Here is a 26,677-nt window from a genome sequence, read left to right as displayed (position 1 = left end):
TTCTCTAGGCTGCTAAAACATGAAATTGCTGGATCAGCAGTTTCGTCACTTCCCAGGGAAGTCCAAAACTTTTCCCTGTGTGCTCCAGGGGGAGGAGGCAGCTCCTGGATGATCTGGGGTCTTTCCAAGGCGGCAGGACACAGTTTGAACCGCGCTGGTGCCACAGTTACCCAACACTTTGGTGTTTTTCACCGCAGTGGGAATTAAAAGCCAGAAAGCGACACCAGGAGCGATGCGTAAAATCAGTTTCACCCGCAGCTCCGATACCGCGAGGGATGTTCCAGAGATGGCCTGAACTTTTGATTTCGTTTTACTTCTGGGGAGGTAACTTTTGTCCACGGTGAGATCCTGAGGAACAGACTGACGAGGAGCTGGGATCATGCAGCGTGTGGAAACAAACTGTGGGTGATCCCACCGTGGAGCAGCGCACCGCCTGCCCGCCTGTGTGCTCCTGTGGCCGGGGAGGAGATGAGTGCTCGGGATGGGACTGTGCCTCGGTACCGAAGTGACAGAGGAGGAGAAGAGGGCGAGGATCCACAGTGCCAAGATAGACAGGGACCTGTACGAGTTCGCCAAACGGGACATGAACCTGGTGAAAATACTCCTACTAGGTGAGGCTGGTTGTCCCCTCACTGTAAACGCACCTGAGAGGAGAGTCTCCCTGTTTTATCTTGTGCATGTGTCCCAGATCACTTCTAGTTTCAGACACCTTCAACAACCTGTTTCTATTCCTGGACCTTTTCCAGTTGATGACATGATAATTCCTTATTTTTCCTGGGAACTCTTGTAAAGGGCCTCAGGCTGTTTTGGTTTGAGAACCACGGTTTGATTTAACCCATTGTAAACTCACTGATCAAAACACCAGATGCCACCTCAGGGTTTTTAAATGTTTGTTTTAGTCTAGATTCAATTTAACCACCTTGTTTAAAACCTGCAGGTGCAGCAGAGAGCGGCAAAAGCACTTTGGTCAAACAGATGAAGATCATCCACAGTAATGGATTCACTAAGCAAGAGCTGACCAGCTTCAAGGTGGGACTACACACACACACACACACACACACACACACACTGGGTTTTTTTACTAACCTAAACCCAACCTTCATTTTAAACTAACCTTAACCAAGCCTTAACCTTAACCTGACCTCAATCTGAACCTAATCCTAACCTTAAACTAAACCTACCCTAACCTAATCTTAACCTAAACCTAATCTTAACCTTAGAACATGTCACCATGGAATTGAATGTTTTATCTTATGGGTCCCATAAGAAAGACAAATCATTTTTATGTGACTGTCTAAACTGGTTTAGATCCCCACAATACACATGACCAGACTACAACCTGCATCCCCCTGCCTTTTCTTTAAAATCAGTTAACAGTCTATTTGCATACAGTAAGTTTGGTGATGTTTCCAGGAAAACAATCACATTGCTCTCTTATCTAAAAAAAGGGAAAACTAATAAATGCTTAAACAGACTATTGTTACATGTGTTTAGCGTTGGGTTATTGTCATTTCAGGTAAGAACCTGATTCCAATCACAGAGGTCAAGAGGTCAGTTTGTGCTGCAGTCATGGTGATGCATTATTAGATGAGATTAAAGATGGAGGAGCAGTGATGGGAGATGACATGAAATACGAGGCGATGGTTAGTTCCTGTGGGCGACTGAGATTTCTCATGATACCCAGGGTCAGATCCAAGCTGGTATGCAGTGGTTTGGCTCTCATCTGCTCTTCCTAGTGTGTGTGTGTGTGTGTGTGTGTGTGTGTGTGTGTGTGTGTGTGTGTGTGTGCGCTGTGAGGGACTGAAAGCCAAATTCCTTTGTTGCACTAGAGGTTGGGATGGGGTGGGGAAATTGGAATGGTTGAACACACACACACACACACACACGCACACAGCTTCAGTTTCAGCTTGTTTTTACTGAAGGTTTATCTTACGCCACCCCCACCCCACCCCCACAGGTGTTATTATGTTTACGTTATTATGTTTATTAAATTTTTGCTAGTGCTAACCAAAAGCACTTACAGCTGTTACTACCGGCCTGTAGAGGAAACAAGTGTAGTTGTGCATTAAACTTTATTGGTTTACTCACCAAAAGTTGTGTCCAGTGGTGAAAAACAACACTAATGCTGAGTCTGAGTTTAACCAACCAACCTATCCAAGTTAACCAGCTAGTGCAAGCAGCTGGTCTGTAGTGTAAGGCAAAGAAAGGAAGTGATAGAAAGAGAAGGACGACAACGGTTAATTGGACACCAATATTCTGATATTAACCTGATGAAGACAATAGTCTGAATTAGACACTGTCATGCAAACAGCATTTTCTTCAACCTGAATAAGGTCACACTCTGAGTTAGTAATAATCAAATGAAGACATGTGGAGTATTCTGTGTGTGGTGACATTGTGTAGGCAATCACATTATAACAACCTATGGAGTTGTCACTCACTGCTTGATGACACATGTCCTGGGTTCAAGTGGTAGGACATAATGTTGACTGGAGCTGTGGTCAGACTGTGTTTGCAACATATGAACAGGAACATGAATGGAATCTAATGTTAGAAGCTCAGGCAAACACAAATATTGTCTTATTCTGAATATGGTCAATACTCAGAATATTGATGTCCATGTAAACACAGTCAGTGTTGTTGATTTCCACCTCAGCTCTTACAGTAAAGCAATAAAGTCTGATGCATCAACTTTTCCTCTAAAAACAGTTGTGGGCCATGTAGTGATATATCAAAACATGTACATATAAAACCTTTAACCTTTTACTGATTCCTACTCATCCCTTTCTTCTATTTCTTTTCTCCTTTTCTCCCCGTGCCTCCTCCTTTCTGTGATTCATAAACACAATGAGTATGTGATGACAGAAAGGGTCTTTCAGATACCTGCTCCGTCTTCCTGCAATAACGGTCAGACCAAAACTAATTATGAAGATGGTGGAGTTTGAACCCACCTTGGTTTCGTTTGTGAAAGAGACTGTAAAACTGAAAGCAGGCTCCACAGTGAAGCTGCCCGAGTTAGTGAACCAAAAATGAACTTGAACATTATTTATGAAAGAGCTATATTTACTTAGAGGGTTGGTGTTTATGCATGTGATCATCCTATGTGCAACAGGCCTATATATTTTCTGGAGATATGCTAAACACTGTCAAATATTTCCATTTGGCAGCTCCTCATTGGCCACTGGGATTATACACTCACACGTTGATGTGGCATGTGAAGGTCCCAGTTGTTTGTACAGGCAGCTGCGATGTGTGAATGCATTTCTAGATATTAAAGATGCCTCAGCTCCCTCCCTGGACTCCTCTCCTTCAGTCAGCCTGTCTGCAGTTCACTCCTGCAAACACAAGCATCAGACTTTCTTTTACTGGACTGTGCATGGTGAAAATAAAAACCCTTCTGCAGATCAATGGGACGTTACAATGTCTGGTTTGATTCATAACCATTTTATTTACATTTTATATGATCATATAGTTCCGATTCAAATAAAAAGTTGTTATAGATTGAGATTGTATTTTATTCAGGCAAAAGTCTTGTGCAGGTGCTTGTGTTCAGAAAATCATTTAAGAATTTAGATTTCCTTGTTAAATAAGGGGGGGTTGTACTAAAAAATACATTAGTCATTTAGAAATGGTCTATTATCAGTTCTGAACCACAAGAGTCAAGAGCAATGCTGGAGGTTCAATGAGGCTGTATTTGTATGCTAACATCTAATATGCACATACCAACAATGCTAACAGATAAAAGACCAATAGTGTAGCAAGCCTGCAGCCAGCGATCAAGATGCTTTGGCTTCGAAAGCAATGTGCTCTACTGAGTGCCATTCTATTTCATAATGTTTTTAAAAAGCACTAAAGAGGGACACAAACTATTTCCTGCAAGACTTTAATAAACAGTAAAATGAAGAATTAAAATGAAATACCTCTGAGGATTTCAATTACATTTTCTGGAGGGGTGTGACATTAGCCATACAATTCTGGAGTGGATCTGGATCCAGGAATCAGAGCAGATCCAAATTAAAATCTGGATCTACTGAATTTAAATATGGTTTCATAAGGGGACTGTTGAGGGAGGTATGATCTCTAAAGTGCCATTCTAGTTATTGTAATGCAGCTGTAGGAAACACACTAAAGATTTCAAAAGCACTTCCTCTAGTCAGCCGGTTAACATGCACACATGCCTCCTCTTTTGTTGTCTCCTCTGTCAGTTGGGTTTGCCTTCGTTCTCAGGTGACGCCCTTATTTTCAAGTGGAAAATGACACCAGCAGACCTGCCCTTCCCTTCTCTGACCATCCCAACCTCCCAGGGCAAACACAGACACACCCTCCCCTGCGCACGCACACACACACACACACACACACACACACGGACACACACACACACACACACACACAGGCATTATGTGAGCATATATTTCACACTAGTGTCCACTAGTGGCATCGTGATGATCTTAACCCTGCCTTGAACTGGACAGGTTATCCTTGCTCCATGCTCTGTTCTCTAAAGTGTCCCCTGAAGGCACAGTGAGAAAACCCCATGTCTTTGTTCCTCTGTCTGGCTCTTTGTGGAGCTGCCAGACAGGCTTGTATTGCATTAGGACCATGATGGGACCTGTACTGGAGGAATAAGAGAAGGAACAGTAGGAAGGGGGCTTCTCTGTGTCTCATCCCTCCTTTATTTGCAGCCCCGGGCCTTAGTGTTGTTTTTGCTGTGGATAGGCTGATGGACTGAGATTTTTCCCTTCGTGCTCCTCCAATACACACAGCTCTTTGTCAACAGAAGTGATGTGTGTGTGTGGTTAACATTTATGAAGTGGATTAATATTTTTCAGTCAGGAATGTCTCTGTTGATTCAGGTGTTTGCATGAATATTTGTCTCATGAACAAGTATCTTAAGGAAATACAAAATAAATCTGGGAGCAGTGAGACTTTAGTTTGGAAAACCAATGGAGCTTATAATCTACAACCACACTCATGCTTAGTTACACATTGTCATCAGAACAGTCTGTGGTTAATGATTAAATACCAGGCCACCACCAGTTCAGCTACATTCTTTATTGTTGTGTTTTTGACACAAGACAACTGCTAACGGCTGTTAGTTCTCTGTGCTCAGGGAGCCGATTCAAACTGTGAGCTGGACAGTAAGCAACACAACAATAGTTCAGTGTGTGTGGATGGATTTAGAGATTAGACTTTTGTAATGAGAGTTGTTATATGTCTGCTGATGCACGATGTACCACAAAGTTCCCACAATACTTTAAACTGTGGTGGTGGTGATGGTGGCAGGATTATTAGCACCATACAAAGGTTAGAAAGGTGGGAGAGATTTCTGTCTGTTAGACTTCCTTGTAAACTGATAACGTCCAATAAATACACACCCACACACACACACTAGCCTGCAGCTAGGGGTATCGTATGGTAATCTGATTCCACTTAGCTTTGCGTCACCTTTAGATTCAGTAAGTATGGAGTAAATGGACACCTAGTGTGTGTGTGTGTGTGTGTGTGTGTGTGTGTGTGTGTGTGTGTGTGTGTGCATGCAGGCATGTATTGCTTGGTAAAATAAAGTGGCACAGTGTTAGGTATGGTAGCCATTTGATAGAAAGTGCGTTTACATTTAAACGCCAGTACAAGATGGTTGGTGAACTGCTCCTAAGTTGTTAAAGTTTCCTGCACATACTGTTTGTTAATTAGCTACAAAGACTACAAAGTGTCTGATGCTGTTCGACCATGACCTGTACCCTCCCTCTCTGTCTCCCACCTTGAGTCAGAGAGGGAGGAACTGGGAAACGGTTGATAAGGAGGATAAAGGTGGAGGGAGGGAAGGAAGGAGAATGACGACAGATGATGATAGATGAGGGTATAAACAATGAATCAGTGACATCATATGTGACTTGTTGGAAGACGAAAAAGAAACATTTCAACACCTGTACAGAAAAGATAACAATAGATTTGTAATAAATAATGTGGTTGTGACATTTATGAAGCTCAAGCTTTGTTGAAATTGGAAAGGAGTAGTTGATTTAACTCCAGGGTCATTTTTGGGATTATAATTCGTAATTTTATGTACTTGTACCTTATTCACGATAGTGTTTACTGGCACACTACTGTCGCAGCATCCTCATCACCAGGCGTGTGTACTGCGTTGCCTTCTCCCAGTGAGCGCAGGACTTGTTGTCCTGGGACACATTTACACATCTTAAACCTCAACGCTGCCATCACACCCTCATCACCAATTTTCAGGGATGTTTATGACCATAAAACATAGAAACTACACCACAAAGATCCATTTTGACTGTTCTTTAGACAATAAGAATGGTTTATTATTATATAGCAAATATAGAGGGATATGAAATTGCATATCTGACAATGATGGTTAGGTTGACGGGGAGACACACAAAGCAGCTTATTTCGGACACAAATCAATGCGGTGCTGTCAGCGAGCGTTCTCCTAAAAGAGAACTTAATTTGTCCCTAATGCCGTGGTGTCAGCAGTCGTGAGCGCAGCGCTGCTCGTAAGATGAAGCACTGTCACCTCACACACTTATCTCACCTCACACATTTATCTCACCCCGCACATTTCACTGGGAGAGCAGCACATCTCAATCCAAGCACTGAAACAGAGAGAGAGAGAGAGAGAGAGAGAGAGAGGAGCAACCAGACTGTGATAGAATCGTGATGGAATGTGAAGCTTATCTTGAGCTGGCAGCAGAGTGGCGTAGAGTACACATACACACAAACACACGCACACACACACACACACACACACACACACACTCTTCCCAGGAGTCAGTCTGCTCAGTCACTTAAGTCTCCAGATTTCCGAACACAAAGACAGAGTTATGAGTTTAATTAATGTGTTCTGTTGTTCTTTAATGCTGATCCCTGAGCTCTGATAGATGCAAACATGCACACACTCGACCGCACAAATATGTGTATACGTGTCTAGAATTCAAGGTATATTATATTCAAATTATTTGTGTTAATGTTCAGCTTTTAATGTTCTGGTCTAGTTTCTCCGCTGTTCACATCCAACAACATGGACAGGTCACCAGTGTATCAATATAGAGTCACCAATCAACTTCCTGTGAGTCTCTGTGTCTAGTATATATGCAAATTGCAACCAGGTTGCTAACATATTTTTGCCATAATAACTACTTGGCAACTGCAATGGTCATGGGGTAAGCACTGTTGCGTCACAGCAAGAAGGCTCGTGGTTCAAATCCTGGTTTCCATTGGAGTTCGCGCTTGAGTGGGTTTTTTGCTAAGACACAGATAGTAGACTCTAAATTGATATGCTGGTCACCTGTCCCCTACCTCACTCTTACCCAATGTCAGCTTAGACTGGCTCCAAGCAACCGTCCCCGTGACCCTTACAGGATAAATATACTGTACTGGTGGAGATACTGGATAATCGATATTGCAGTGATAATATGTCATGTATTATATGAAACCTGTATATCTTCTACACAGCCACTAATTTCCCATTAATCTCATTTACTGCACCTACTCCAGGTAACATGACCCCAACATGATGATTATATGTTTTTCTGTGAGCTTTAGTGGTTGATTGGCAGATTGTGTTACCTAAACATACCTATAAATCTATACATTTTGACTTTGAACAACTTTTAACTGTTGTGAAAATGTATGAAAAAGAAAATGTTAGTCCTGTCACATGCTTGTCTTTGGTAGGAAACTCATCAGCTGACACTATACTTCGGTGAAGTCATAAGTGAAACTAAATTAAAACCCTCAGCAAACACAATGTCTAATAAGTCATGAACTTGACCTCTAAACTTTCTCTGCAGCCTGCAGTCCTGGATAACCTCCTGACCTCCATGAAGTTTGTCCTCCATGGGATGGGGGTCCTCCGGATTAACCTGGCTAACAGCAGGAACAAGGTAGTCATCTCCTTGTGTCGGTGTCTACTCTTAGAGCTGTCCCTGGTTTTTCTCTTCAACCGTCTCCTCTGTTCAAATTAATCATTTTATTGCTAGATTTCAGCTGCACTGCACCCAGATCGCCACTAGAGAGAAGCATCTGAGCACTGCAGCTGGTTCATATGGCTCCGCACGCACACACACACACACACACATTTTGTGTTTGTACTTCTATTTTAGTAACACTCATTGACATAATGCATTCCCTTGCCCCTTACCTTAACCATCCAAACTAAATGCTCTAACCCTAATCCTCAAACCACGTCTTAACCCTCAAACAGCCCTTTGAAAAAGTGAGGACCGACCAAATTGTCCTCACTTTCCAAAAATGTCCTCAGAAGGGTCGTAGGGACTAAGCCTAAAATGGTCCTCACAAAGAGATAAGTAGGAACACTCACAAACAAACATACACCGACAGTTTGTCTGTATGAGCAACAGCAGAAAGTTAGATGATACGTGGGTGGTATGATTAGATGTTCAATTTGATTTGAACTTTATTGTCAAAGTTATCAGAGCTCATACCCTGCTCACCCACTCGGCACATCCTGCCGGGACATAATGACCAAAGTGTTTCCTTTATTAAATGTCTGCAGGGTGTGTATGTGTGTGTGTCTGCATATACACTAATTTGTGTATCTATACTGATTATCAAGTCTGGAGTGCAGAGAGACAGGCTCATAAACTTTTCTCACATCCTTTTTTCCATCTGGCCTCCCGGCCCTCACTGACCATCCATCCACATTTCTGTCTCCTCTCGCAGATCCACGCCCATTCTGTTCTGTCGTGTGGGCGGTGTTTTGACGAAGATCAGGTGCTCTTTCCTTTCCTGAGCCACGCCCTGTCCTGCCTGTGGACCGACCAGGGGGTGAGGGCGGCGTCAGCCCGGGGATACGAGTACGAACTTAATGACTCGGCGCTGTAGTGAGTACATCTTGCAGCACGCACTCACGCTGGGCTGAGGAGATGCGGGAGTCTAATTAGCTGGACTTACCGGCTGATGCTCGGACATGTGCTCGCCATCACTGGGAATCAGTGTCTGGAGCGCAGAGATGGAGGGAGACAGGTCACAGTAAACTGTAATTACATGTACCTCCACAGCTATTATATACATCCAAAGAACATTTGTATAAGATCCAAAAAGATTGAGATGGGAGAGGGGTGTCAGTCTCTTATTCCTCACTGTGCTCATTTGTTTTAACTGGTTTTGTACAGATAAGAGCAAAACATTGTCACGCACATAATCTCAAATGAAAAGGTGGGTAATGGACGCATCTTTTAAATGCTCATATTAAGACTAAGTCAAACCTACACAGAAATGAAAGTAGAGAAATGAGGTTGCAGACAAAGACTGGAAATAAGACACAAATGTAGAGTGGATGGTGTGTGTGACACAATGGTAAGACAGAGCTGGGACCCACCAGGAGGCCGTCTGTTCTCATCCTCTACCCCAGCAAGACGCCTCCATTCTGGGGTTATCTACACCGACAGGCCCTCTTGTTCCCACTGAGAACTACCACACATCACCATCACCCTCTGCTGTTCACACACGCACAGGGACACACACACATATTTGTTCTTCAGTGCCTGTTAGGACCCTCATTGACTCTTGACCATAAAGGGAATTATTTTTTGCATTTATTGTTGTGTAGACATCATTCTTAGCAAAAACAAGCAGCTGAAATGAAAACAAATATTTGACATTATTCATCAGGTGGTCACAAAGATGAATCCAAGTTATAATCATCGTCTGTTTACAGTTTGTTCTGCTGCCACCAAGACTCAATCAAGGAATAAAAGAAAATGCTCTACTTTTAAAGAAATCTCTCTTTTTAAAACTCAGAGTGGTCCTCACAAAGACAGTGGGACACACACACGCATTTACACACACACAACACACACACACACACACACACACACACGACACACTGTCGAAGAAACTGATTCAGGATGACTAGCTGAGAATGTCACAAGCAGTTCAGGTTAGTGGAGTGTGTGTGTGTGTGTGTGTGTGTGTGTGTGTGTGTGTGTGTGTGTGTGTGTGTGTGTGTGTGTGTGTGTGTGTGTAGAAAGTGCACTTCTCACTGTGAGCATACACATGATGCAGTTGATCACACTTCGCTGTATTAATAGCTAATCTGTGTTTGAAAGCTTAGCCTCAGTGTGTTATTATGGTAAATCACAGTGTGAATATTCATAACATTCATTGAGATGAGCCGCTGCGCCCCCTGGGGCTCCCGCCTTATCACTGCACGCCCTACCCTACCAAATGGCACAGACCAGGAGCCACAAGCCTGCATGACCATAACTGATACCTGATCTCTTTTGATGTCAAGTTTGTCTGCAGGTTATTTTCTCCTTCTCTCTCTCTCATCTCTTTTTATCTCTCCGTTTCCTTCTCATTCCAGTTTCTTTGAGAACATGACGCGCATCACGTCTCCAGACTACGTGCCCACAGAGACAGACGTCCTGCGTGTACGACTGAGGACGACAGGTGTGATTGAGACCCAATTTAAAGTCAGCCACCTCATTTTCAGGTAGACACCTTTCACTTTGCATTATATTGAGAATTTATGTTGCACAGCAAGGGGGCTCACAACCACTCAATAGCTGGCTCTGGCAGCCATCATGTCCCCACTCCATTTCTCCAACAGTCATGCCAACCTCACTCCCTTAGCTTATCTCTGTCTACAGCCATGTGATAGGCCCGAGATGTGCGATGGGCGGTCAATACGTCAATATGGCAGCTGTCAATTGGCTTTACACTTGTCTACTGATCATACACACACAATCAAAGACATCAGTCTCAGTCTTATCAGTGAAGAAGCAGAGGGCAGATATCGGAGCTCAGGGGACTGATGTAAGATGGTCATATTCATCTCTGATCGATGAGTCAGCGTCACCTTACAACCTTCCAGTGGCTGGAGTCATTTTCCTAAAGCTGCTGAACTTGATTTCTCTGCAGAGCAAATCAACGTCAACGGAAACAGTGACGATGATGGAAGAAGAAGATACTGATACTGATGGAGAATTAGGGCCTTAATAAAAAAGTAAAATACAGAGATTTTGACAATTAAGTCACAATATTAAGAATAAGAATATAATGTGTCAAATATGACACACAGCCTAGAATTACAACTTTATTCTAATTATTTAGTTCTAATACGTTTACAACTTTCTTCATGTAATATTATGATTTTATTCTATTAATATTAACCAAAATTTTTGTAAAATTGATACTTTTCTGTAATATTACAACTACAAAAAGTAATATTCAGTCGTTTCAGTAATATTTGCTTGGAATATATTTTAATTGATGAACTTTATACTTTTCTCGGATTAGGTATTTACACAAGTCATTTTAATTATTAGTTAAAATGACTTTGAAAGTAATTCAAGTGTGAGACTTAGTTACAGCTTGAATTTATGTGGAAGTAAAATCCAAGTCTCATTTGAATGGAAATTGCTGAAATGAGTTTAAATGTCTGCCAAAGTGTATGTGATAAACTGAATGAGTTGGAAAAGCCAGTTGTGTCAGTTGAAGTGGTTAAACCTCTGGCTTATTATTCAAAGGTATATTTTGTTTTACACCTGTGTTCAGAAAAAGGTGTAAAACTGTGACAGTGTCAGCTTCTTGGAATAAAAGGCTGATTACTTATTCATAGTTGAAAACTGAAAACGAGAAGTACAAAGAGATTTGGCAAAGCTTTTGAAATAGTTTTAGCTTATTAAGTTTATTGAATTAAGGTGTTTATTTCATTGCCTGAGCAATACTGAGTTTGCAGCTCTTCATGTTCATATCTTTAATTTAGCCTGTTAGCATCAACATTTTCTAATAAGCACAAAATCCAAATAACAAGTGACCCATAACTCTGTCTTTGTGTTCGGAAATCTGGAGACTGAGCAGACTGACTCCAGGGAAGAGTGTGTGCGTGTGTGTGTGCGTGTGTGTGTGTCATATTAAAAACAAATGAGATTACTTTGCCGTTGTCCCTTTCTTAGTAATATCTACCTGAGGAGCACCTCCTCCCTAATCCCTCTACAATATCAAGCCGTCCCTCATCCCTGCTTGACATTACACCTCATATGAATTAATAATATTAAAATGCATTACCTCAGTCTTTCATAACATCTCTGTCTAGCATATAAACATTGTAGAGGGAGCCTGTTTGTCAGCAGATGACATGAGTACCGGGACTTTGTGTCACATCTATGTCTCAGCTTGCTGCTCACTTGTGTGCATTTTTGCAATAAATGTCTCAAAGTCATTTGACTCCCACCTGGAAAAGTTTGATCAGTAAAAAAAAGGATTCCATCCATATTTGTTTCTGTTGTCGTGAGCAGACAAATTCTGCTTTTTCCTCGCAGCCTTACTGTTTGCGTCACCATTGAGTCACAAGGAAGCGGATCTGTTTTTGGCTCATGAAACGTTGTGGTGGTGACATCACCATTAGGTGACATATCAGATATGAGCAGAGGGATCAGAGTCCCAGGTGGTGCTGTAGGACGGAGCCCAACCCCCCACGCTCACACCCCTCTTATCTGCCCAATTTCTTGAGGACATAAATAATTGGGTTTAGTTAATTGATAAACAGCTCAGTGTGATTATGTGTGTCTGTGTGTCTGTTATGAAAAAGATCAAGACACACGACGGAGAGCTTAGCATATGCTGATGTAATTACTTCAGACTTAGAAACAATATGGAGGGAATTTGAGAAGTATGTGGTTTGAGTTTTCGTCATACTGTGAAAATGACAGCAGGAATGCAGCACATGTTTCTCTGTTCTCTGACATAGACAGTATAATATGTACTGACTGAGCTTATAAATCAACTAATGATTTGTCAGGCCTTTATTTGATAGTACAGTGAAAGACAGCAGGAGAATGACATATAGCTAATGGTTCAGTTGTCTGGACATCAAACTGCAGGACAGGGCTCATGAGAGCCACCTAGGATGTGAGTCCCAGTCTCATACTAAACCATGCAGTGGACCAGTGAACCAACAACTATTGGGCAGAACCTTGCTGCTGCAAAAAGCGGTGTGTGTGTGTGTGTCTCACAACTTTTCACCCAGATGCCTAGTTTGCATAGAGATGTCCTGTTTGACCTTTGACCTCTTTGTGTAATTAGCTTCTGATTCTTCTGCTACATCATTAACATAAACTGATCTGATAATTAGAGTAACAATGCTGCAGATGAGGGCGAACATTGTGGGGCGTGAACAGCAGGTGTGAAGAGGAGAGAGGAGGAGCGGACGATGTAGAGATGACCCATCTCTCAAAACAACTCGTTTTTGCGGAATCCTTCTGATAGAAAAACATATAAATAGCTGGGCAAAAACAGATCCTCCCTGGATCCTCTCTGAACTTTGAAGGACATCTGCATTGGAGTTTGTGCAGCCCTTAGCACCTGACTGGAAATTGCACTAAAAGATGTAGCATGTGTACTTGCAGTGGAAATCGAAACAAATCAAGTGCCACTGAAATCTTTGAAAAGTTTTAAAAATCCTATTTTCTGACCTTTTGATTGTTGCTTAGAAACCGCCATTCTGATGAGATGTTTCACTGAAACTATTTAATTTAACCACAAAGTAAAGACTCCCAGAGTCCCATAGTCATAGTATTTGTCCAGTGACTCAAGTACATGCACACATCTGTCTGTCTGTAGTAGAAGTGATAATGATGTAGAGTTTATTCACTGTATCTTTTGTCAGTTGTTTAGTTTTCATCATCTCTGGTCGGTCTTAAAACTTGGTTGAACCCTAACACTCAAGGAACAGCAGGAGGGATTGTGATCACTGTTTATCTGTGTGTGTATTTGCAGAGCAGGCATCACACCTGTGACTAGTCAGAGTGTATAATGTGTATTATTAGTGAAATGTATATTTTGCCTGTGAGTAGGTTTGTGTAATGAAGCAGCAGTGTCACTGACATGGTCTGTGCCATTAAAAACCTTGTCTCCTTTTCACGTTGAGCTGTCGTCACTGGTTGCTTCTGTCTGTGTGCGTCTGTTCCCACACATTTGTTTCTCCTCTCAAAGAAGAGCTGCATTAACTCGCTGGATGCTGAGATGGAAGGTGGGAGATGGCACATCTGGCTTTGAGAAGTTGGATGGAGCGACCTGAGTCTCCAGCTGTGGCTCTCCGCTCTTATTTCCTGTTGCGTTTGTCCTCTCTCCTCCTTTTGGAGATCGTTGACCTTTGTTGTATTGTCGTTGTCTCAGGGCGAATGATTATCTCTGTGAAAATTGAAAAAAGGTTGTGCAGAGGCGTGTGGCACGCTCCCCTGTTTTTTTTCATGAGTGGAAATCGCATAGTGAGGAATATCTGACCTTATCCAGGACCAATGCAATCTGTCATTGATTAGAGTTAGCCCTCAGTGCTACTGTGGGCTGTACCATCAGTATGGAAGGTCATGAACACACAGAGAGAACAACCTTACGCTTTCCTATTGGAAATTGAATCCTGATGAAGAACATGTCAGTCACAATGAGTTGTCGTTACACGTACTCACAAACACACATTGTGCAGCCTTCACTGTCTGAGGGAGGATACGTAAACAGGTTTTCTCCCCCTCTTAATGAAAATGAATGCACAGGGGATGATTTCTTTTATCCAGCAGACATCTGGATTTAAATATTGTTCATAATGTCATCTTCATTTTCTTGCCTCTATAAAATCAGGCAGTAGAAAATTTCTCTCGTGTCTTGTTAGATCTGTAGTGAAGGAAAGTCATTGTAATGTTTTAGTGAGCAAAATGACTTCAGCTTTAATAAATACGTGTGTGTGCGTGCATGTGTGTGTGTGTGTGCTCATGCTCTCTGTTTACTCTCTTGATCGTCACTGATTGGAGTGTGCCAGCTAAATCAGAGCCACCTGGGCCCAGTATCACAGTTTTATATCTCTTCATCTGTTTCTTTTACCATTTGAGTTTAGTTTTAATTTCCATTTCTTACGACACGTTTTCTACACATGCTCTCTGATGAGCTTTGTCTCTGTAATATTTATTCTGCTGTTATATTTCCAATATTGTTCATCTTCAGGGCCCATTCTGTTGGGTTCATGACAAATAGACAATATACTTGTCACAGCACAAAAAGGAAGAGGGTAATCAGTAACATTACTGATTTCATTCTTCCATTTAGATGTTACATCAAGTCAGTGAGCCAACTGAGCCCCGAATCAGCCACACCTAATAGAATCCATCCATGATTATTGTTCATATGTGAAAAAAGAACATACTTTTCAAACTTATTCTGAAATTGTTGAACTAGTGCACTTTCCTTTCTCAACATCCCTGTTCTCGATGGGCTGTTGGCTTGGCCTGTGGTGATGCTGGTTGTCATTCCAAACCTGAAGCTGCTCCACTGCTGCTGCACCAAGAGCTGTTCACCTGTCAATTCAAAGTTCTGTGATGCTTACGCAGCATTAGTCATCGTTGCCGTTGATCTGAACGCAATATTGTCGTGATCGTCAGCTTCACTTTAGTTGATGAGTCACTGCTGCTACAGACATTGGTGACATGGTCAAAGTTTAGTAAAATTGAACGTATGACATTCGAATTCCCTGGGCCCTTAACAATAAACATGCCAAGTGTGAAGTCAATACAATGAACGTTTCTCAAGAGATGTAAGTCACAGACAGACAGAGATGTCTGGAATTAGAAGATAGATTGGTGTGGCTTGTTCAGGTATTTTCAAGGTAATCATACATTTTCAAGCTGGTCTCCTCAATTAAAGGGTCCAAAAGCCATTCAACCACTGGATGACTGGATGATTAAATTAAGATATAGCCAATAAGACAATAATAAATAAAATATATATAATTTGCCATATATAATTTATGTATCCAATAAGGTTAACAGGTTGTCTTTCTCTCAGAGGTGGATATAATCAATCATCACCTAGGAACTGTTAGGAGTAGTGCCGACATGGTCTTAAAACAGAGACGTCCTGTAAGCTCCCCTTCACATGTGCACAGACAGGGAAATCCCTGCACCCACTCCTGAGCTCTCACACTGAACATTGATGGATTCACGTCTGAGATGTTTTCCCCAAAGGCCCCCAACAGGTTGGCAGGTGAGAATCCATGATCATAACTACTGCTCCTTCCTCCATTATTTTTTCCTCCAAAGGCCATCTTACTGCCATTTGGGACGGATTGGGGAGATAGAAAAAAAGTGTGAGCCGATATCTGTCTGTGCCTCAATCCTCTAAAAATACTTTTATGATGTGATTTTCTTGTAATGACGTGTCAAAAAATCATATGCTACACTTACGGGAATAATAAAGGTATAGTTGTGTAACAAAACCTTAGTAGAGCTTCCAATCACAGTCAAATGTAACTAGTGAAAACATCTGAGTGACCGGGCTGTAGGTTTTAACATGTGCACTGTTAGCTGTTGCACGTCTTGTTGTTTCCAGACGCTATTACCTTGTTGAAAAAGGGTTGTTTCTCAGGGATAAAAGGAAGCTTTTGAAGGAGACTCTGAAATGGGGCAACGTAGTCGTGCAGTCGAAGCAATCAGTCTTCAAATGCAGCCTCCAAAGGATGCAGCCCCTGAACGGAGGGGCCCTTTATCTGAAATGTAGAAAGACTGTTTCACTTAAAAGGCCAGTGAGGGGCTGCCAGGCTGAAAGTGTTTATGACCAACATGCTTGTTGTGCTTAAATGTTTAGTTCATTTTTTAAATAATTTCTCTACATTGTGACACCCTTCTCCCCCTTTCTTCATGTCATTGCTTATCCACATGTCTCCCCCTGTCTCATGTCGTGCCCTGTGTGTGCAGGATGTACGATGTTGGAGGCCAGCGAACTGAGCGCAGGAAGTGGATCAGCTGCTTCGAGGACGTCAGGGCGGTGCTGTTCGTGGTGTCGCTCAGCGGTTACGACATGACCCTGGTGGAGGACCCCTCCATGGTACGAGCTGCACTATGCCACTGCCTAACAATTGTCCATGCTCTCCAGTCAAAGTTAACTCGAGACAGCTTGATGAGTCTCAACCAATCAGATAACCCTCTTACTTTACAGACCAAGTTTTAAAAATGTGTCTCCACCAATGTCTGCTGATGTCTGTCTGATGGTGTCATTGTCTTCTCTGCAGAATCGTCTGCAAGAGAGCATGAAGCTCTTCTCCTCCATCTGCAACAATGTCTTCTTCCGCAGCACATCCATGGTGAGAAATTCTTCAGTCACCCGGTTAATCAAAGTCAGAATGTAGTATAACAAATTCGCTTTTCCTTGATAGGATTTCAATAAATAGTCATCTGAAAAAAAAGGGAAAAGCTGCTGTGGCCCTAGTGGGACTGTAATTATCAGGACCAATCAGCTGATTTGTTGGTATACCTGTCTGTCACCAACCGACCTGCCTGCCTGCACACACCCTGCCTGGCTCTTACTGAGCATCACTGAAGCAGAGACGGTAGAAGTTATCCAGTGAGTCACGGAAAAGTCAGCTTCTAGCAGCAGTCAGGCAGCGTGCCTCCACTAAATAATAATATTTTAAAATCCATCGCTATTTAAATAAATTACCTCTCATCCCGAGATGTGGATTTACAATTAGTTTTGTTTTGAAAGTCAGGGTCCAGCCAAAGAGGGCGGGATTCACGGTTCAGTCCGACTGTTCAGTTGGTGGAAGGAACTAATGGAGGAGACACAAGCGAAATCTTTTTGTAACCCTTCCATTTGTTCTCAATGACACCAAGAAACAAAAATAACCTTAATGCTGTTTCCATGCACACACACACACACACACACACAGATCGCAGCCTCAGCCCTTTGTCTGAGTCCTCTGTCGCTTGTAATTAAACAGTGATTTGTAATTAGGGCGAGCTTTGACAAGGTGACATTTCCCCTCTCTGTGTTTTTCAATCCCCTGTTCCGGTCACATTAAATCAAGCGTGTAACAAGCTAATTCAATTCATTTCACTTAACTTGCATTTAAAGCCGACTTATATGTCGTGTCGGTCTCTGTCAACTCCGCAGCCTTTCCTGCACTTTACACAGGCACATCACTGTGATCACTGTTCTTTACTTTTGCAAGAAACCCCAATTTTTCTGTTTCAATGTAGGATGAAGAAGTAACAGCTGGTAGTTTTGGTCCAAGTTTAAGCGTTGCATCAAAGAATCTCTTTTCTTTTTTTAAGCATAAAAAATTATTCAAAGCTTCATTAGAGACAAACGGGCAATTAAATGTTGTGATGTGTTTGTGTGGGCCTGCACGTTAACATCACTAACTGGCTCATTAAGTAAAAGTGTTTAATGATACCTTTTTTTACGTGGGAGGGAAATTTGTAACCTCCACCTCAATTATGTCTTAACTGTAACTGCTGAGTGATGATTACACGCTAAACCGTTGCTGTGTATCCTGCTCATTGAAAATCTGCCCTCGCTCATTATTACCAGGGGCTGCGAGTGCGTGTGCAAGATCAAAAATGCCAAAAATTTGATTATATTTAATTTGGCCGACTACAAAGCCAAAAGCACTGGTGAAATGTGTCGGCCGCCGAGGGGAAGTGGAGTTTGGAGGCAGGGAAACAATAACAGCGGAAAGGCCTTCTCTGGAGACTACAGCTCACGAGTGATTGACTGACTGATGAGTGATTTGCTCACCAGCGTGTTGATTGAGGTCATTGATCTGCCATTATCACCCCGTGATGGTCTCAACACAGCTATTGATTCTCACATTTTACACAAATGTGTGTAAAGTGAGAATAAATGTGACGTTGAGAACTGATTGATTGATTTAATACTTTGAAGTTATTGCAGTGCTACAGATGAGTCTATTTTAAACAGTGTGTGTGTGTGTGTGTGTGTGTGTGTGTGTGTGTGTGTGTGTGTGTGTGTGTGTGTTCTATTTCAGATATTATTCATGAACAAGATAGACCTTTTTCAAGACAAGATTTTACACTCTGAACGACATCTACGGTTATACCTGACACAGTTTAAAGGTAGGACTCATCAGTTACTTATGTTTTTTTGTCTTTTTTCTCTTTCTTTAACATTGTGAGATATCTTGATTTCTCAGAGAATAATTCAAGGATGTTTAGGGGGCTGATATTTTTGACTGTGTGAGATTTGGTGCAGATTTAAATAAAAATCCAGATAAATGTGGTTTCACATAAAAAAAATTAAATATCACTGCACATGAACATACATTTTTACATATAAAGTACAAACAGTTCCCACTTCAAATACAGTACAGTTGCTATGCCATGAATTCAACTTTTACAAAACTAATAATGTCAATTTGACCACTTTCAGAGGCACCGATTGAAGTCTTTGTTTATTATTGATGTTGTCATTTGCAGTGTTTATATTGGCTGCATTATATCGAGAATTTGAATATGATGCAGTTTAATTTAACACCACCACAGACATTAGTATAGTTTTACACTTCTCTCAGGTGTTATTTTAGAATATAGGACTAGATGTTGAATATCCCTTGCACGTTTAAAAGTCTTCTGCACAATTTAAATGATCAACTACCAGTAGATGTTAGTGCAGAGCAGGTGTTCGTGACCACCAGCGGATCATTAAGCATAGGAAGAGTAAGAGATTTGAGACTGATTGAATGGGGGTAAAGTCTTTCAAACTGAATTCACACTGAGCACATTTGTGTTTTGGCCTTGTAAACAACGATACAGGCTGAACTTGAGGGTACGCTGAGGCTTAAGGTAAATCTGACTGGCTACTGGCTTGTATGACAGTCCTATGAAAGCCATGCGCAATAGATTAGACATCATTACCTCTATGCCTTTTTAAACTAAACACTTTCCATTTTAGAACATAGGACAAGATGGAGAATATCCCTTGTATGTTCTACTGCACTAATTTGTGACTACTGCCAGTTGTTGTTAGGGACATATCACACAATGATGATTTAAACTGTAGATGAGTCTTTCTAAATGTAGAATATGTGGCCGATCTGTTATATTGAACTGAATTAAACAGCAGTACATGGTTTGCACTGCTGTGTCAATGCAAGACGATTTGATTCTGCCGATCAAAGACGTGGAGTTTGCATGGCCTTTTCTATAAAGCTAATGGGTTAATTGATCGATTGTATAGTATCTAATAATTGTACAGGGATCTCTGATTAAGTGGCCTGGCAGTGAGTGTTGTCAACAAATAATTTAGTTTTCTGCTGATTCAAGTTCTTTATGATCAACCAGGTCGGAGGACCAAAAGGGAGCGTAAGTTACACACCTGCCTTGTTCTGACTTTTCAGTTTATGTCAGAATTAAAATAACAGGTGTGAAAGTGTCCTCAGACCTTGATCTGGATTAACGGACCAAAATTTAGTCCGACCAAAAGAGGTGGTCTCAGTCTGGATCAAACTGAACCGTGAAAACACTTTTTGGGGATAATTCAGACTTTCAGACTAATCGCAGGAAGTTGACAGCTTTAAACAATAGAAGAAGTAAAGGAAGCGGAAGTAGCTCACAGGATCGCTTGAAGTCGTCTCTGATATAATGTTTGAGCAACATGGAATAACTAGTGTGGAGTACTGTGCCTGTAGTTTGTCATGCTGGTAGTGGTACCATGATATTACAGCAGAAATGGAATTAAACAAATGAAGCGTTTCATTTGTTTTCTCCATTCAAACAGAAAGACTACTACCCACCGAACTGCTCGTCTACAAACCAATCAATGTCTGGTAAAGGTAGACGCAGCCCACGTAGGTGATGAAGTCGAGACACGTGTTCAATATAAATCATACCTCCTTAAATTACAATGTGAAACTAAATCTTACTGGATCAAATATAAACAATGTAACAGACATGAACCTTGGTTCAGACTTTCAGGTGTGAAAACCTCCTTCATCTTCAATCTCAAACCTTTCCTTTTCTCAGAAACCTTTAACCCTGTCTGTTTATCCAGCTGAAAGAAGTGAACCTGAATGTGACTACCCAAAGATTTGACACTTTCTGTCATACTCTGCTTCACTAAAGATTCAAAACTTAACTGTGTGTATTGGTAATTGGTCTGTGCATAATTTACCAAACACCAACAGACCATCTTTCCTTATATATGAGGAACGACTGAGCATCATGAGTACTACATTCCAAAATGTTTTGAAGCAGAAAAACTAAATGGATCATGGAAAACGGAGATTTCACCTCATTTATCCTGAAACTTCTGTGCAAAATGTCTGTGAATGTTTATATCATCCAGGGATGTCATCAAGCGAAATATGTTGCATTATTGAATTTGAAAAAATGACTTCAGACAGAAACAATACAAAATGTCTGAAAGACAGACTGATCATTAATATCCCACTGGGGCGGACTCACACACTGACACACTGTTATTGTTTGAGGGGTTTTTTGTATCCGCTCGTCTCAGCACTTTGCTCCCCACGTCTCAGTGGACTCATCAGGGGCTGCATCCTCTGTGCTCTCATGCAAATGTCAATATAAATGCTAAAACTTTTGGATTGGGGTCAGCCAGCAGAGCGAGAGTCCATTTCATACTGACCTCAGATATGATGACTGGTCTAATACAGCAGCTCCCAACCTTTTCTGTCTGATGTGACCTCACAGCCCCATCAGAGGAGCTCATGTGCCCCTTCACCAATGCCAACCTGGGAAATGTGTTCATCTGAATTTACCATGAACTGGATGTTTTATAATAATGTTAAATATATGAAGATGATACAAGATGATCTTTGAACTGTCAGTACTTGTCTTCTGTCCGTTACTACTTTAGCTCAGGTTTCCGTTTTATTCTCACTTTGAGTGGCAGATTTCTATTTTGACTACTCTGACTTTGACTACTCTCTACTGGAATGTAACTGTGCAATTATGCAAGTCATATACTTAAGTGAAAATTTTGGCCACTTCACTACATTTCAAACATTGAACCATGAATCTGTTTGAACAGATTCTGCATGTAAATATACTATACTATAATGTACTATACTATACTATACTATACTATCTATACAGAATCTGTTAGTGTGGAACAAGAGTTTGGGACTGGAAGCCTCCTGGTTTTGGTTCTAGTTTGACCACGTTTGAGCAGCTTGTTGCCTGCAGGTAAACAGTCTGTGTGGTGAGAAAAAGAGGTGGAACACATTGACTGAAGTGCATCAGCTATCAGCTTTTTAATGAGAGATGAACCTAAATGTCATTTTCTTTAATCATCGTTGGTGTTTTGTGTGGTGACTCGACTCGACTCGTTTAATAAAAGAAACTAGTCGGAAATAACAGTTTGGTGAATGGAAGACAGAGTCTTGTCCCAGATATCCACTCACTACAATCGCAAATATTGTCCGTTGCCCCAAAGACTAATTTGTCTTCAGACGATAGACAATGAGCTCAGAGATTGTTGAGATCCAGTATTTAATTATAACTACAAAATACTTTGAATCCACTGGTTTCCAGTTTTGTTGACTGTCAGTCTAGTTGATGTCCACTTTTAATTTAGAATAACTGTTCAAATTACAATATAAAAACACATTTCTGACAAATCCAAGTGAGTTGGACTTTGTCTCTGTTTCTCTTCTTTCCTTCTTTTATATTTACCTTAAACTTCTTAAAACCCCTCCGATAAATTTAATGAGCCTTTGGAAGGTTTGATGCTTTGACTGGAAACCAGTGGACTAAACTATCAAACGTTACATAAAGCAGCAATAACGAGCTCCACCTCCAGCAAGTAACTAAACATTGTAATAATGTCACCTATAATAATACATCAGCCACGGGATCCATTTTACTGCAGAACAAATACTAATCCATAACATTTACTCATGTATTTCTAGGATTTTTAATGCAGGACTTTAAATTGTAATCAACATTAATGTGTTGACATTTGTGTGAATAATACAGATCTGAATATCTTTAGTGACACTCAGTAGACTCATACATCCACCAAGGCCCGACAGTCCCCTAATGAAACCACATTCAAATTCCCTAGATGTGGATTTTTATTTGAATCTGCACCAAATTGCACACAGTCAAATAACAGTCTCCTAAACATGTTTTCATTAACACAAGCAATTCCTGGACCCGCCCCTTCATCTTGGGTTGAATGGGGTCTTTCTTGGTCCGTGTTCCATCCTTCCAAGTTTCGTGGAAATTTGTCAAGTTGTTTTTTTTTGTTTAATCCCGTTCACAAACAAACAAACACACAAACGATCAGGGGTGACAACATAACCTTATTGGCATTTGTTTTCATGAACTCTCCATCACATCTGTTGTTATTCAGATGTTAGAACTTAATATAACACATAGTTACATCTCTTGTACTGTAATAAACGTTCTTAAGATCAAACCAGTTTTGTTATCCATTTAACACCAAATCATAATCTCTGTTATTTCAAGTCATCTGACTTTCTTCACATAATCCTCCACATGCTTGTGATTTACTCGTCTATTCCACATTTAACTGACACTCCTTCAGTTGTCTGTGCCGAGGAGGAAGATTATCACTGTAGAGTCTGATTCCTCTGTCTTCTCTCTTGCAGGAGCAGACTGCGACGTGGATTCGGCCGCCCGCTTCATCGCCGCCACCTTTGTTTCGCTCAACGCCACGGCCAGCAAGCTCATCTACCACCACTTCACCACGGCGACGGACACATCCAACATCCAGGTCGTCTTTCAGGTGGTCATGGACACGATTATCAAAGAGAACCTGGAGGCAGTGTCACTTCTGTGACTGCCAGTGGATGTCACCGGACAGACGGCCCTGTTTGTGTTTGAATGTTTCATTTTAAAAGGCGAACGTAGCAAAGAAAAGGGATTGAAGAGAACATGAGGATCCTCTCAACGAAGCATTAGTTTTCTCTCTTGAGGAGCAGTCTGGGAGCTTGTGATGCTTCATTTCATGTAGCGTTAAAAAACGTCTGGAAACACATTAAGGACAGAAGACGACCACTGGCCCAATCCTCCCGTTTCGACGTGTTTTGTGTGAGTGTGAGTGGGCAGGCAGGACACAGGGCGTGAGGAGGATTTACTGTTTGTCCGTTACTTCCCTGGTGCTGGGCTCACTCGTGCATACCATGGTGTGTTTTCCACTCATTAATCACTGTGTCTCCGCTGTGTGCATCCCGTGCGTCACACACCCTTCTCCTAATGAGGCCGTGACGCAGCAAAAGCACCCTAGTTTGCGTTTACTCTTCCGCAGTTAAAATCACAGCACACAAGGTCATTATCATCTGTGCCTTCGCGCGTTCCCCCGACTCTTGCCATTCAGAGACGATTCCGGGACGCTTTAATATTGGTAAATTTGGAAAATAACATGAGGAATCATCCCTGAAGCCTGGTGACTTGTTTCATTTACCTACTTGATGATTATTGTTGTAATATCTGAAACACACACACACACACAAACCCTGGTTTGTCAAGCAGGATGCTGCCTCCTCTTTGTGATTTGTGTGACATTAACTCGGTGAAGGCTCCCCTGAGCGACTGACTGAGCGATCGCGGCAGCTCCTCTCTGACTCCAGTAACAAACAAGATGTGCTAATGACTGCTACGCTGTGATATGGACTCTGAAAGTGAGAGAAAGAGTTTAAAAAAACACCCCCAAGTGCCTTATGATGAAGTGCTTTTCTTCTGGTGTGTAAATAAAAATGCTTCATACATATATAAAATATCTACATGTGCATTTTTCCTTCTAGTTTTTCTGTCATTTTCTGTCTTTACGTTTCATTCTGTATCACTACTACTTTAATCTAATCGACAAGATTACAGTTTGTTCTTTTTTATTTTTGAAGGTCAACACTGCAGGTGATTAACAAATCGAGGTAGCACTGCACACATCACTTATTTTACTTGTTCTTTGAAATATTTAGAGACAAATTTAAGCCACACAAGTTACCAGTGTTTGTTTTAATAGATAAAATAAATAAAAGTACTTTCCAAGAAATCTGCTCTGCAGTCAAATGTCTGGACATTTAATACATTTAGGCAAGAGTGGGTACATGTCAGGGGTTAGACAGTAAAGAGAGGAAGTCATGTGAAAACAAAGTGGTTTCAATTAACATCTCTTTCTATACTCATGTAATCAAAGCAGAAAAAAAGAACAATGTTTGTGTTTTTAAATGAGAGAACATTCAGAGTCAGCAGCGGTCCATCATTGATAATGATCAGGTTTTCCTCAACGCCATCAACCCCAACACACTCCTTCATCCCTCATGCCTTTCCCTCCCTTCCTGCATTTTTTTTCTTTTTCAGCCCTCCCGGGAAGGTGGAGGACGAGGATTACATGTCTCCCTCCCTCTGCCGAGTCCCCGGATTCACGCGGGGACTCACGCGGACAGGCAGTCCAGGGAGTCCAGGGTGAGGAAGACGTCCGCCTTGCACTGGAAGGTGCCGGTCCCGTCCCGCAGCAGCTCGCAGCTCTTCAGGTTTGGAGAGATGTCCTTTACGCAGATGGCCTGAAGGATGTGAGAGGAAGGGATGAGGAAAAAGTAAGTTTACGTAATAAAATTCACTCAAAGAAAGAATCTTCCTGGTTTTGATCATACTTTTCTCCACCATCATTTAATCAACTGCAGGGAGAAGTCTGTGCACTAACTTCACCACCTCTTCATTTCATTTAGAATATAGATGAATTATTAGGATTATTTAACAACAGCTAATAACATGGCGCGGAATGTTCTCTTCATAAAAGCTCTGTATTTTCGTCTGCTGGTGTTTTCCTGGCTGCGCTTTGAGCAACAGCGCTCACTGGTGTGCGCCTTTACGCACGGGTTTTAAACCGGTATTTAACGTTTAGACCTCAACTGTAAGAAACAAAAGTAAAAACATATCAATATTTAACGCTTATTTAGTTAAAATATTACCAAGCTAAAATATTTAAGCATCACAATAACTGTAGCTCCTGTGGTGCTGAGCGGAAAGCGCATTTTACGCACCACCTCTTCGTCCCATCCTCAGTGTAAAGCAATGAGGAATAGAGTGCGCATCATTATGACTGAACTCACCATGCTTTTGAGGATGGAGATCTGCCTGTTGGTCTCTGGCATCACGTTGTTACCCGTCGTCTCCCCGCTCTCCATCAGCGTCTCCTCGGTCTCGGCCCTACGGACGTACGGTGACCTCCTGATGCCGGACAGCAAACCAGAGGCGCGACCCACCGAGTAGTAACTGGGCCCGGTCGACTGTTTGTACCAGGCTTCAACTGGACGGCAGGAGATGAGCAGGGACACTCCGACGCACACCACGGCAAACCTGACGGACCTCTCCATGTCTGTATTGGCACCTTTTTCCTTCCCTTTACGCAAAGTGAGGAACGGCTTTGTTCTTCTTTCTGCTCTTGTTCAGCGGCCGACTTTATGTTTTGTTGGCTGTTTGGGAAACTTTGTGGTGCTTATATAGGCTGAGACGTTATCGTGACCGAGACGTTCATCAAATCAAAATTGAGGTGGGTGGATGATGAGACGTCTGTGTTCAGGAGGAGGGAAAAGACCAATCACAATCGATCGCTTTTCATGGCTTGGTGGCGACATGGGAGGGGTGTGTGTGTGTGTGTGTGTGTGTGTGTGTGTGTGTGTGTGTGTGTATTAGAGTATGAGGGGGTTGGAGAGGTATGGGGATGTCAGTCCTTCTCTGAGGCTTGTAGAGGTATAAGTGAAACTGATTATCTGCAGTGGAGCAGGGTAGACACTGAGGTAGGTTGTCAAAGCTCGAACATGTCCAGATGTTTTTTAATTAAATGACTAAATATCCTTCATTATGTTATAGGCTGATTTTTAGCTTCAAAATCTCAACTGAAGGTCTAAAAATATATTCAA

The 26,677-nt window shown here is 41.7% G+C and overlaps 2 protein-coding genes across 2 annotated transcripts; one reads left to right on the top strand and one right to left on the bottom strand.

Moving 5' to 3' along the window:
* Positions 1-87: 87 nt before the first annotated feature.
* On the top strand, positions 88-24,532 carry gnav1 (guanine nucleotide binding protein (G protein) alpha v1). Its single transcript, XM_020084480.2, has 9 exons — positions 88-611; positions 938-1,029; positions 7,809-7,901; positions 8,701-8,861; positions 10,346-10,474; positions 16,725-16,854; positions 17,039-17,110; positions 18,797-18,884; positions 23,405-24,532. Exons 1-9 carry the CDS (start codon positions 482-484, stop codon positions 23,593-23,595), a joined length of 1,086 nt encoding a protein of 361 aa, XP_019940039.2. The 5' UTR covers positions 88-481; the 3' UTR covers positions 23,596-24,532.
* Positions 24,533-24,751: 219 nt separating this feature from the next.
* On the bottom strand, positions 24,752-26,245 carry npb (neuropeptide B). Its single transcript, XM_020083973.2, has 2 exons — positions 25,868-26,245; positions 24,752-25,318 (listed from the first exon to the last, which is right to left on the bottom strand). Exons 1-2 carry the CDS (start codon positions 26,129-26,131, stop codon positions 25,190-25,192), a joined length of 393 nt encoding a protein of 130 aa, XP_019939532.1. The 5' UTR covers positions 26,132-26,245; the 3' UTR covers positions 24,752-25,189.
* Between the last annotated feature and the right edge of the window lie 432 nt (positions 26,246-26,677).

The sequence above is a fragment of the Paralichthys olivaceus genome, chromosome 8, assembly GCF_024713975.1.
Source record: "Paralichthys olivaceus isolate ysfri-2021 chromosome 8, ASM2471397v2, whole genome shotgun sequence".
In the NCBI taxonomy this organism is placed as follows: Eukaryota; Metazoa; Chordata; class Actinopteri; order Pleuronectiformes; family Paralichthyidae; genus Paralichthys; species Paralichthys olivaceus.
The sequence above is the reverse complement of the archived record's forward strand: the minus strand, read 5'-3'. Positions and strand labels throughout refer to the sequence as shown.

What these genes read in the sequence shown, in the direction of transcription:
- gnav1 (XM_020084480.2), top strand. Translation starts at nt 482, where the DNA reads ATGGGACTGTGCCTCGGTACCGAAGTGACAGAGGAGGAGAAGAGGGCG. An exon ending in CTTAATGACTCGGCGCTGTA is followed by an intron (nt 8,862 to 10,345) that starts GTGAGTACATCT and finishes TTCTCATTCCAG; the next exon opens with TTTCTTTGAGAACATGACGC. An exon ending in ATACCTGACACAGTTTAAAG is followed by an intron (nt 18,885 to 23,404) that starts GTAGGACTCATC and finishes TCTCTCTTGCAG; the next exon opens with GAGCAGACTGCGACGTGGAT.
- npb (XM_020083973.2), bottom strand. Translation starts at nt 26,131, where the DNA reads ATGGAGAGGTCCGTCAGGTTTGCCGTGGTGTGCGTCGGAGTGTCCCTG. An exon ending in TCTCCATCCTCAAAAGCATG is followed by an intron (nt 25,319 to 25,867) that starts GTGAGTTCAGTC and finishes CACATCCTTCAG; the next exon opens with GCCATCTGCGTAAAGGACAT.